The sequence below is a fragment of the Sardina pilchardus genome, chromosome 20 (genome assembly GCF_963854185.1).
Source record: "Sardina pilchardus chromosome 20, fSarPil1.1, whole genome shotgun sequence".
NCBI classification, from domain to species: Eukaryota; Metazoa; Chordata; class Actinopteri; order Clupeiformes; family Clupeidae; genus Sardina; species Sardina pilchardus.
Window position 1 is genome coordinate 27718708 of NC_085013.1, and position 12500 is coordinate 27731207.

General features: G+C 44.4%; 1 protein-coding gene across 1 annotated transcript in view; it reads right to left on the reverse strand.

The window, feature by feature from the left end:
- gfra4a (GDNF family receptor alpha 4a) overlaps positions 1-12500 on the reverse strand; it is a 49322-nt gene that overhangs the window by 19290 nt on the left and 17532 nt on the right. The window contains exon 6 of the mRNA XM_062522186.1: positions 8082-8216. Within this exon, the coding sequence (XP_062378170.1) occupies positions 8082-8216 (135 nt within the window). The remainder of the gene's footprint in view (positions 1-8081; positions 8217-12500) is intronic.

Genomic DNA, 12500 nt, shown 5'->3' on the forward strand with positions numbered 1-12500 from the left:
AGCATTGTAAATTCCGGAAAACTGACATAATGCAAGATGATTATGAAGAGTTAGCTTGTGGAAAAAGAGAAACGAAAATGACAGAGAAGGCTGTTGAAGAAAAAATTAACAGGTTAACTCAGTCTCGAAAGGCTAAGCTAGGTCATCTAACTAGCCAAGCTAAGCAACTCGAACTGCTAATGGAAGATGATGCTAACGTAAATACAGTGAAACAGAAATTGCGTTTGAATTATCAAGAGTCGTTTGAAGAATTTAACAAGATAAATTGTGGTTTAAAAGAGTTAGTGGACGAAGAGGACTTTAGCAAAGATCAAAATTCATGGTATGAGCCTAATATAAGCCATATTCACGAATTCATGCACAAAGTGGAAACGTGGATTAGAACAGTGGAGGAGCGCGCAGAACAGGCTAGGCTCTGTGACGCAGATGTACAGCCTACAGATAGCGTGTCTATGGTGTCTGCTGCTGCAAGCAGTAAGAGCAGAAAGCGTGGATCTGCCGTTGGAAGCAAAGTGTCGTCTACTGCCTCCTCAGCGCGCATGAAAGTTGAAGTGGAGAGAGCTACATTGCTCGCTAAAGCTGCAGCTCTTAAACAAAAGCAAGATCTCGAACGCCAGGAAGCTGAGTTGAAAGCAAAAAGGGAACATTTAGATTTGCAAACTGCTATTGCTGTCTCTGATGCTAAACTCAAAGTTTTAGATAGTTTCCAAAATGAGCTTTCATCAAATGTGAGCCCTGTATGTGGAATGACTATTGAGTCTGGATATTTACCGTTACCTACAAGTCAAATTCCAGTCATCAACACAGATAACAGACATGGTGAATTTAGGCCACTTCAACATGTGTCAACTGAAGTTCAGCAGTCTCATTCTAACTTTGTAACTGCTGATCATCCAGTAGAAACCCTCTGCAGCGTCATGACACGTCAAAATAACATAACAGAGTTGATGGTAAAACAACAGAAAATGATGACTTTACCACCGTTGGACATCCCTACTTTCAGTGGCGATCCCCTAGATTACAATCTTTTTGTAAGAGCCTTTGAGCATGGCGTAGAATCCCGCACTGAAAGCTCTAAGGACTGTCTCTATTTCTTAGAGCAGTTTACTAGTGGACAGCCCAAAGAGTTAATTAAGAGTTGCCTTCATATGCAGCCAGATGCAGGTTACTACAAAGCCAAGCAGCTGCTCAAAGAGCATTTCGGAAATGATTACAAAATTGCTGTAGCCTACACAAACAAGGTCTTGAATTGGACACCTATCAAGCCAGAAGATACAGAGGCTTTAAATGCCTTTTCACTTTTTCTAACAGCTTGCTCTAACACAATGGCTGAAGTGAGTTACATGGAAGAGCTTGATAATGTTGCAAACTTGAAGGCTATCGTAGCAAAGCTTCCATACAAGCTACGTGAAAGGTGGAGATTTGTTGTCTGTAGCATGCAAGAGCAACGAGACAGACGAGTCAGATTTAAGGATCTGGTTGAGTTTATTAACAAACAAGCCAAAATTGCACTTCATCCAGTCTTCGGTGACATAAAAGACAGCACACCAACTAAAGCATCCACAACTAAACAAATTAATTACAAAGAGCAAAAGAAAGGTGTAATTAAGAAGTCTTTCACCACCACTGCTGTACAGCTGGAACATCAAGAGAAAGACACAAAGACAATGGAGCATACAAACCCTGTTACACCTGCAACAAAGACATGTCTCTTCTGTAAAGGTGAACATGCTATAGAGTCATGTGTTAAGCTTAGAGGCAAGCCACACAAAGAGAAGCTGGAATTCTTACGAAGCAAAGGACTGTGTTTTAGCTGCGTGAAGCAAGGTCACATGAGCAAATTCTGTAAGGGAAAGGTGAGCTGCGAAGTGTGTTCTTTATTCCATCCTACACTGCTGCATATTAAGAAGAAGGACACAGTTAGTGATACAGACAAGAAGACTAACAGTGAAGGTCAAACAGTCTTGAGTGCGTTCGTCTGTGCAGAGCCTGAGGGTTATGAGCTGACTGGGGCCGGAGAAGATGACTGCATACTCACAATAGTTCCTGTCCGAGTCAAAGCCAAGAAGGGAAGCGATGTGGTGCAGACTTACGCCTTTCTGGACCCGGGCAGCTCTGCCACGTTCTGTACGGAGGCACTAAAGGACAAACTGAAGCTCAGTGGAAGAAAGACTGAAATACTGCTAAGAACCATGAATGAAGAGAAACCTGTCTGCACTTACGTAGTGTCAGGCTTGGAGGTCAGCAGTCTGTCCTGTGATGAGTTCATTGATCTGCCTGACACCTTCACGCAAAGGCTGATACCTGTGGGAAAAGAAAACATACCAAAACAAAAGGATCTTGAAAGGTGGTCTTACCTTAAAGAAATAGTTTTACCTGAAATTGAAGCCGATATCGGATTGCTGATCGGAGCGAATGTTCCAAAGGCTATGGAGCCCTGGGAGGTGGTGAGCAGTGTCGGTAATGGACCGTACGCTGTAAGAACCAAGCTAGGTTGGACCGTGAATGGACCTCTGAGGGAAGGTTGCAGTCACACAGATAAGAGAAAACCAACCAAGACCATAGCAAACCGTATATCAGTGGCCTGTTTAGAGAATCTGTGGCTTCAACAGTTCAAGATGGATTTCCCAGAGGAAGGAAAACACGAAGCAGTGGAAATGTCTAGAGAGGACCATCAGTTTATGGATATGGTCATGGAATCTGCCAAACTAGTGGATGGCCACTACAACATATGTTTGCCTCTGAAGAACAAATTGGTCAACATGCCAAACAATCGCACTGTTGCTGAGCAGAGAGCACATAACTTACGGCGGAAGTTTATCAGAAATGATTGCTATCGACAAGAATACTCTGACTTCATGGAGGACCTAATACAAAAGGGTTATGCAGTACGAGTGTCTGACGAAGTGACACACAAGGAAGGAAAAGTGTGGTATATACCGCACCATGCAGTATACCACCCTGTGAAGCAGAAACTAAGAGTTGTGTTCGACTGCGCAGCATCCTATCAAGGTACATCACTGAATGATCAACTCCTTCAGGGCCCGGACTTGACCAGCAGTTTAATTGGCGTGGTAATCCGATTTAGACAAGAGCCTGTGGCAATCATGGCAGACGTGGAAGCAATGTTCCACCAGGTAAGGGTGCCTGATGAAGATTCCAATTTCCTGAGATTCCTTTGGTGGCAAGGCGGTGACTGCAATCAAGCTCTGACTGAACACAAGATGACTGTACACTTGTTTGGAGCCACATCCTCCCCGAGTTGTGCCAGTTTCGCCTTGAGGAAGTGCGCCGAAGATCAAAGTGGACAGTTCAGAGCTGAAGTTGTACAAACAGTCTTACAGAATTTTTATGTTGACGACTGCCTGAAGTCCGTCGCTACAGATGAAGCAGCGATTTCAATGTGTGAGGATCTCAGGAAAATCTGTGCTAATGGAGGCTTTCGTCTCAACAAATGGGTGAGCAACCGTCGAAAAGTGCTTGACTCAATCCCAAAGTCGGAACTGGCGAGAGAGATGAAAACCTTGGATCTCGATCAGGATGAGCTCCCTCTGGAGAGAGCCCTCGGTCTCAATTGGTGTGTCGAGTCAGACAAATTTAGGTTTAAGATCTCCATCAGAGACCGCCCATTCACAAGAAGGGGTCTTCTTTCAGTCGTTGGTTCAATTTATGACCCGTTGGGCTTTCTGGCGCCTGTGGTTTTGCCAGCAAAGACTATCCTGCAAGACTTATGCAGACTGAAGATCGGGTGGGATGATGACTTACCTGAGCACATCAAGAAGCGGTGGTCTGACTGGTTAGCCAGTCTTCCTGCTTTGGAACGTTTCTCAATTCCAAGGTGCTTTAAGCCTGAAGAATTTGGAGATTATGCATTTGCGCAATTACATAATTTTGCCGACGCAAGTGAGAATGCGTATGGGTCAGTCAGTTACCTTCTCATGCGGAATGCAAATAACAAGACTCATTGCGCGTTCATGATGGGCAAGTCCAGAGTGGCTCCTCTTAGGCCTCCTACCATTCCCCGTATGGAGTTGACTGCTGCTACAGTAGCTGTGAAAATGGATGGTGTCCTGAGAAGAGAGCTACAATTGGATCTTGCAGAGTCAATGTTTTGGACGGATAGTACGGTGGTTCTCAAGTATCTTCAGAATGAGACCACACGTTTCCGCACTTTTGTAGCGAACAGAGTTGCAGCCATTCTGAAAGGCTCTGATGTGGAACAATGGAGACATGTCCGTACCGACAAGAATCCGGCCGACTGCGCCTCTAGAGGGCAAAGCGTGGATGAATTCCTGGAGAACACAAATTGGGTGTCAGGTCCAGAATTCCTTTGCACTCCAGTTGAGTGTTGGCCAAAGACTCCATTGAGCAATACAGAAATCACCTCAGACGATCCTGAGGCTAAAAGAGTTACAGTAAACTTGATAAATGTGGAAGAGAATGTGACTCCATTGAAGAGATTGATCAACTACTTCTCATCGTGGATGAAGTTGAAAAGAACTGTGGCGTGGTTTTTGAAGCTGAAGGCCTTACTTTTGGGTCTCTGTCAAAGGCGTAGAGAGCTGTGTGCAGCCAACAAGGAAGATGGCCTAGATAGTGGTCAACAGCTGATGCAGAGACAGATGGACAGTTTTAAGGCAAGCTTCAAGCACACACGCATTACAGTGGAGGACTTGGATCAGGCAGAGCTTGACATCATCAAATTTTGTCAGAAGGAGAAGTTTTCAGATGAGATTTTGACTCTACTCAAGGGACAGAACGTGAGGCGCAGCAGCCAGTTGTATAAGCTGAACCCCATACTTCAAGATGGTCTGTTGCGAGTTGGTGGAAGGCTAAGTCGGGCAGCTATGCCAGAAAGTAGTAAGCAGCCTGTCATCTTGTCTAGAGACTTTCACATTGCCAATCTACTCCTCCAAGAAATCCATGAAGAAACTGGACACGGAGGTCGTAATCATATGCTCTCTGAATTACGTCAGAGGTTTTGGATCCCGAGTGCTAACACTGCAATAAGAAAGATCCTTGGAAAGTGTGTGACTTGTCGGCGCTTACACGGAAAGGTTGGAAGACAACTAATGGCTGATCTTCCGCAAGAGCGAGTATTGCCAGATGATCCACCTTTCACCAGAGTTGGGGTGGACTATTTCGGACCATTTGAGGTGAAACGTGGACGGAGCCTCATAAAGAGATACAGAGTCATATTCACTTGTTTAGCTGTTCGCGCAGTGCACCTTGAGCTTGCCTCGTCATTAGACACGGATTCATGCATACACGCTATCCGGCGCTTCATTGCACGGAGAGGACAAGTGAAGGAGATTCGCTCGGACAACGGGACAAACTTTGTTGGTAGCAATCGTGAGCTGAAGACCGCCATTGTTGATTGGAATGCATCACAGTTTCAGCATCTGTTCCACCAACATGGAATCAAGTGGACATTCAACCCTCCCACTGCTTCACATCACGGTGGAGTGTGGGAGAGGTTGATAAGATCAGTAAGGAAAGTGCTGAATTCCACTGTGAGAGAGCAAACCCTGGACGAAGAAAGCCTTCACACGGTTCTTTGTGAGGCGGAATCGATCATCAACAGTCGACCTATCACGAAGGCGTCAAGTGACGCGAACGATTTAGAGGCACTGACGCCTAACCACCTCCTGTTGCTGAAAACAAAGCCATCGCTACCTCCTGGATTGTTCGACAAGGATGATCTCTACTCGCGACGTAGATGGAAACAGGTTCAATATATGTCGAATTTATTCTGGAAGCGATGGATCAAAGAGTACCTACCTCAACTTCAGGAGCGCCAGCGGTGGGCCACAGCATCAAGAAACTTCACAGAAGGAGATGTGGTTCTTCTCGTGGATGACTGTGCGCCAAGAAACTCATGGATTATGGGAAAGATTATTGAGGCTGTTCCAGACAAGAAGGGTCTCGTTCGCAGAGTACGGATTAAGACAAAGACTAATATCTTGGACAGACCCATTACGAAGATCTGTCTGCTTGTGGATTCTTGATGGGCAGGTGGTAAAGACCAAGCCCCCACGATGAGCCATGTGCTAGCAACCTCTGGCTCTCTCTCTCTTTCTCTTGTTCTCTCTCTCTCTCTCTCTTTCTCTCTATCTTTTTCTTTGAAGATGGACTGCCAATGGACTTTCAGAAGCTTCATGACAAAGCAATATCCTTTTTGTGTTTGAATTTAGTGTTGTGAATGTGAATGCCTGTTCATGTGATATAAGACAAGATTGAATAGAAATAAGATAATTGTTCTGATTGATTGCATTATTAGAACAATTAGGGGCCGGTAATGTAGCCGCCAAATATAGCTTTGTTATTGAAATTCAAGATTTAAAATAATTAATTTGAAATGTTTTATGTTTATGAATTCTGATGTTTAATCAGATTAATATAATTTCATTTTGATATCAGGATGTAATTTAGTGTAACATTTTGTAATATGATTGCACTGTTAGGCCCTAGATGATATGTAGCTTAATTAGGTGCATGTCACTTTAAGGAGTTTTGTTTCTGTTAAGTAGCCTACGTGACTGAATATAGGAGGATGCGTGGCATGAGAGTTTAGGAGTTCCACGGTTTTTCTGACCGTGTCAGTCGTGTGAGACGTGCCAAGTGTCAGTATGTATTAATGTGACATTTGTTACAATAAAATATTCAAGCAATTCATTGGAAGACTTTTAATACACGCGTCAGCCATAGGACTCCATCTCAGATAGGTTGTTTATTGGAAACGGACCTACACTTATGAATCCATCAACAGCACAACAACTCTGAGCTCCTCAATGGTTTCCCAGATGAGCTGTCCATCATTTATTTTCAGATAGCAATGTTATGTTCGCTGAAGTTAGCTGAACTCAGCTGTGATGTTATTAAGTCTGTCTGAGGTAAAAGGAAAATATTTTTGCTCTCAGGTGATTTAATTGTGCAATGTTTTGACCACTCTGGTCTTCGACAGGTACATCAGTGGTCGAAATGTACCGTTAAATCACCTTTAGGAGCAAAAAACAGTTTACAGATATTTTCCTTTTCCTTTTGCATCCTTTATTATCCAGCACCTGTTGAAATATATAAATATGTGTGTACTCTTTCATTAGGTATAGTACGTTTGTCTGATCCATCATTACTTCAGTCAATGAATCATTACCCACAACCTGTGGGTGTTAAATCGCTTCATTACCGTGTTGTTTTGTGTGCTCGTGAGTAGGTGAGCATTAGTGAGTGTGTGCTGTGCTTCAACGGCTGCACACAGATCAATCTGACAGCTCTGATGGAGATTTCCTGAATAGATGAATTCCTGCTGATGCACTTGTCAGGATTAAGTGCTCTGAAGGTGAGAGGTATTGGCATTCTGACAGCTGTGACCTAAAGATGCTGTCTTTATGTACTATTATTAAGCAATATGACACCAGTGGGAATGGGGGTTGGGATTGGGAATGGGGGTTGGTGAAAGATTTTTCCATGGATGTAATTCAGCCATAGGCACAACCTTACCACTGAAGCCTAAGCCCACATACAGGTCAGGGGTCAAAAACAAGTTGTCCAGCACAAGAGTGATAACTTCATCAGCTGATCAATACCTCTATCTGAGCTGCTCACTGAACGACTGGCAAAGCTGTCCATCTTTATTCTGGACATATCTATGTAATTAATCATTGATAATGTTTAGAGGAAAGAATAAACTTTGTTTACACAATCAGTGGTTCACCTATGGTTGTATTTTTTAGAGAATGTTTTGTGTAGCAGGGCTTGACAGATTATGAAATGTTTTTTTCAGTAGGTGTACAGTACATTCACCCAGTAGGTATTCCTGAGGTCCTCCTGAATTAATGCATTTCTGAACAAGTGTCATGGGTGGGTGTGGGTGTGTGTGTGTGTGTGTGTGTTGGTGTACGTGCCAAGATGAACTGCTTTAAAAGGAGTGTTTACCGTGACTACCTGCTCAACCCATTAAGAACATCCCTGAGTCTGAAGGAAAGAGTATTGACATCCTGACATAAGGCAAACACACGAAAGGAGAGCATGTCGGCCATAGGCTGACTGACGACTCAGGACGACTGACAGCTGTCACTCACTCAGACAGGCGTTGTTGTGGAAGAAGCTGAGGAAGTCGTGGCACTGCTCGCGGTGGTTGCCACTGGCCGAGCACGAACACCAGGGCCCAACGTTGGACGTAGTGTTGTCCAGATAGTTAGGGGTGATGGTACTGCCTGTGGGAGGAAAGAGAGGAGGGGGGGGGGGGCATGGGAGAAGAAAAGAGATGGGGAGACAGAGAGAAAGAAGGGGGGGGAGAGAGAGAGATGGGGATATGGGGAGAAAGAAGAGAAGAGAGAGAGAGAGAGATGGGGAGCAAGGAGAGAAAGAAAGGGAGGATGGAGGGAGAGGGAGAGATGATTAAAAAATGATTAAAGAGACAAAAATAATTTAGAGAGTTAACTCTCACTGGAGAGATAACAGAGGGCACACACACACACACACACACACACACACACACACACACACACACATACACATATACACTGACGCGCACACACCCACACCCACACCCACACCCACACTGATGCACACACACACACACACACACACACACACACACATGCACACTGAGCCCTTTGTTTGTGTACTGCAGTGTAGTACTTTCTGACTTGTATAGGCTGCAGACCAACTCAGCTTTTTCAAGCGGTGGTGCTGGAAAGGCTTTTTTCCGCATTGAGGGATAATCACTTGAACTTGGGAGAGGGCCGAAAGCCTGTGATGTTAAAAGGGCCACACTATCAGTGGGCTGGGAACAGAGGGCCAGTCAGTCTGCCTGCGCTTTATCACTCAACCCCCCCAACCCCCGGCACCCCAACCCCTCAACCCCCGGCACCCCAACCCCCCGCCCCCGCCACGCCAACCCCTCAACCCCCCGCCACCCTCCGCTCCGCCAGTCTGCCTGTACTTTCTCTCCCTCTCTCTCTCTCTCTCTCTCTCTCTCTCTCTCTCTCTCTCTCTCTCTCTCTCTCTTTCTCTTTCTCTCTCACAGCTTCCCTCTGTCAAACACACTCCCTCTTCTTTTCCTCTCCCTCTCTATATATATCTCTGCCTATACCCCGTCCTCCCTCTCTCCCTCTGTATCTGTCTCTGCCCTCTGTTCCCCTATCCCTCTCTCTTTTCTCTACCCTGTGTTTCTCCATTCCTCCTTCCTTCTCTCCCTCTCTCTGTCTCTTCCCTGTGTTTCTATCCCTATCTCTCGCTCTCTCTCTCACTGTATCTGTCTCTACCCTGTGTTTCTCCCCCCTCTCTCTCTCTCTCTCTGTATCTCTGTCTCTAACCTGTGTTTCCCATCTCCCTCTCTCTCTCTCTCTCTCTCTCTCTGTCTGTATCTGTCTCTACCTTGTGTTCACCCCCTCCCCCTCTCTCTCTCTCTCTCTATCCCTCTGTATCGGTCTCTACCCTGTGTTTCTCCCTCTCTCTGCACTGTTGCCTACTGTGCCCTTCGATGATGGATCCTTTTGTTCGTCTGAGGGGGAAAATGACAGGAGTTGTTTCTTTTGTGTGGCTGAAAGGCTCTCGCTTGGAGCGTGCTCTGCAAAACTGCCTGAGTCGGGGAGGGGGGGGTGGGGGGAGAGGCGTTGGTAGGGGGTGGAGATGGGAGAAGCAGTGGGCAGGGGTGGGTGGTGGTTGTCAGGGGGGCGACGGCGGGGGTGGGTTTGGGGTGGACGGGCAGCAGAGCAGCAGAGGTGCTTGCGAGGCAGGAGCGGGCTGGAGCTGGGAGGACTCGTTTAAACACATTGATTTCCTTTTGTCCCCAAACACAACAGAACAACATCCGCAGCCTCCCGGTGCATCGCCCCTCAAACTAGCCGTATATTGGCAGAAGAACTAGGACATACAACACAACGTGCCCTTCTTGTTGCTTTCACTGGCTTCCTCATGCTCCTATCTACTGCCTGCTCTCTCTCTCTCTCCCTCTCTCTCTCTCTCTCTCTCTCTCTCACTCTCTCTCCCTCTCTCTCTCTCTCCCTCTCTTTCCAACAGTCCTCTAATTTCTTCCCCTTATTTGTTATTACCTGTTTAGTCACCTTTTCCCCCACTTCATCCTGTGAAACATAGACTAATTCTCTCCTGCCTTTCGAATGTGGATCTAGAATCTAAAATCTAGAACTACCTTTCCTAGGCTCCTCAGTGTTCTGTTCTTCTCCTGGACATTGTCATGGTGATTGCTGTAACCTTGGCGATGATTGTCAGGAGAGCGCCTTTGAGGTCGTATGTCACATGTAGGGGAGCACATGTGAGCCATGTGACAGCTCGTCACCTGGGAGCAGCTGACCACTTTCACCTGAGCAGGCAGCGCATATACCTCTCACCACTTATATGTATTCCACATGGACAGAGCACATGGTCAGCTATGTCTCATTCCCAAAACAAACAAACAAACAGTGTGAACACACACACACACACACACACACACAATCACACAGAGAGAGAGAGACAGACAGAGAGAGAGAGACAGAGAGAGAGACAGAGTTTGCTATACAGTAAACAGAGTGCTTGTAATGCAACGTGGAAATGCTCTTGTCCCTTAAGAAATAGCTTTTAGTATCCTTCTGCAGTGTAAACATAGATTCTTTTCCTTTTCCTTTTCCTTTCAGCTTCAGAGTGACTTGGCCAAAAATTTAAACCTTCTTGACCTGTCATATTTTTTTTGTTGTTTAATCTGGATCTGTTGATGTATATCTGTAAAAAAGTCATGGCAACTGGTCATTGCCAATTCTTATGTACATATATTTTCAACATTAAATGTGTGTTCAAGTGGATCTCTGAAAGAAATGTATATATTTGTGTGCTTATCATTGCTCCTTAAAGAGATAATCCGGAGTGAAATGCACTTTAGATAAATTTTTCGGACTATTGGGAGTACATACGTTGAGTTGACACCAAAGTCATGTAATTCGGATGTATTTTGAGAAAGTTCGAGCTCACCGTTTTTAGCCAAAACTCGTTAGCCTGGAAGTGACGCGGGCATGTCCTTTCGCCGCTAAAAAACGCTATTTTTATACCTCTTCTACTGTTCCAAACAACACTACACTTACGTGGTAGTGAGAAGAGGATCCCTAAAGCCAAACCAAAGTATCCCCACGTCTTTATGTGGTCGGATAGAGAGTCCAGAATGAATTTAATCGAGTCCGTACCTTTCCGGAAATGTTAATAAAGTGTTGTTAAAGCGTTGCCCGCTGCAACAGCGACATTTCCGGAAAGGTACGGACTCGATTAAATTCATTCTGGACTCTCTATCCGACCACATAAAGACGTGGGGATACTTCGGTTTGGCTTTAGGGAGTTTTAACGAGTTTTGGCTAAAAACGGTGAGCTCGAACTTTCTCAAAATACATCCGAATGACATGATTTTGGTGTCAACTCAACGTATGTACTCCCAATAGTCCGAAAAATTGATCTAAAGTGCATTTCACTCTGGATTATCCCTTTAAGATAAGACTGGTTAAGTAAGTTGCATCATGAGATAATGTACTTTTATAGCATATTTATGGAAAATATGTTGGAGTGGACAAAAACAGTTTGAAGGAAAACTTTAATGATTCATTTAATGATGATGTTCAAATTATATAGAGAGAATTTTGTTGGTAGACTGTTAGATGATTTCACGCTAATCTGAAGTGTTTCCCTATTGTTGTTAAATAAATTCAACACCCTCAGCTGTATGTTTGGTGGAAATGGGGATCACATTTCAAAAACAGAAGCTGCAATTTCCATTACAATTATGATAATGTCCTAGTGACCTTGAGTCTAAGAAAGGCGCGGTGAGGTGGTCCAGTTCTCTGCTCACAATACAGTTTTATTAATTATTTATTAATTAATTATAATGTGTATATAAAGTGATGATTTGTAAAATGTAGACGTAAATCCGGCTTCTCGGTCAAGTATAATTGCGTATACAAGGAATTTGGTCTCTGCATTTCATTTCATTTCGATTTCAGCGCATGATTTAAATTATAAATGATATAAAGTGATGTAGTTTTAAAATGCAATGTCAGTCTGAGGATGAACATCACTAAAAGATGTGTTTTGTACCAAAACATGGTATTTTTTTGTACTTTTTTATCCAATTGCCAATCTTTATCCAAGTGCTCCTACGTCTAGTCATCAATAGAACATTACGTCATCCAACATAATCGGATATTTTGAGGTACACACAGATACGTATGTATGCAGAAAATGTCCATTTCGGTGAAGACTACCTTATTAATTTCGGAGGATTCATCTGCAGCACTAAGGATACTTTTGGAACCCTTTTTCCAACAAATCTGAGGGATGTGTCTCTTTTTGTCCAAATTGCCTCTTAGATTCAAAATTCAGACAGTTTTTAATGCCGACAGCTTTTGTAAGATGTCATCATCCGCCAAACCCCTCAGCGCCAAGGAAACCTGAAGTGGGTAGCGCCGTGAACAAAAAAAAAAAGCCCTTGAGCGCAATCGAGCAAGAGAATTATAGAG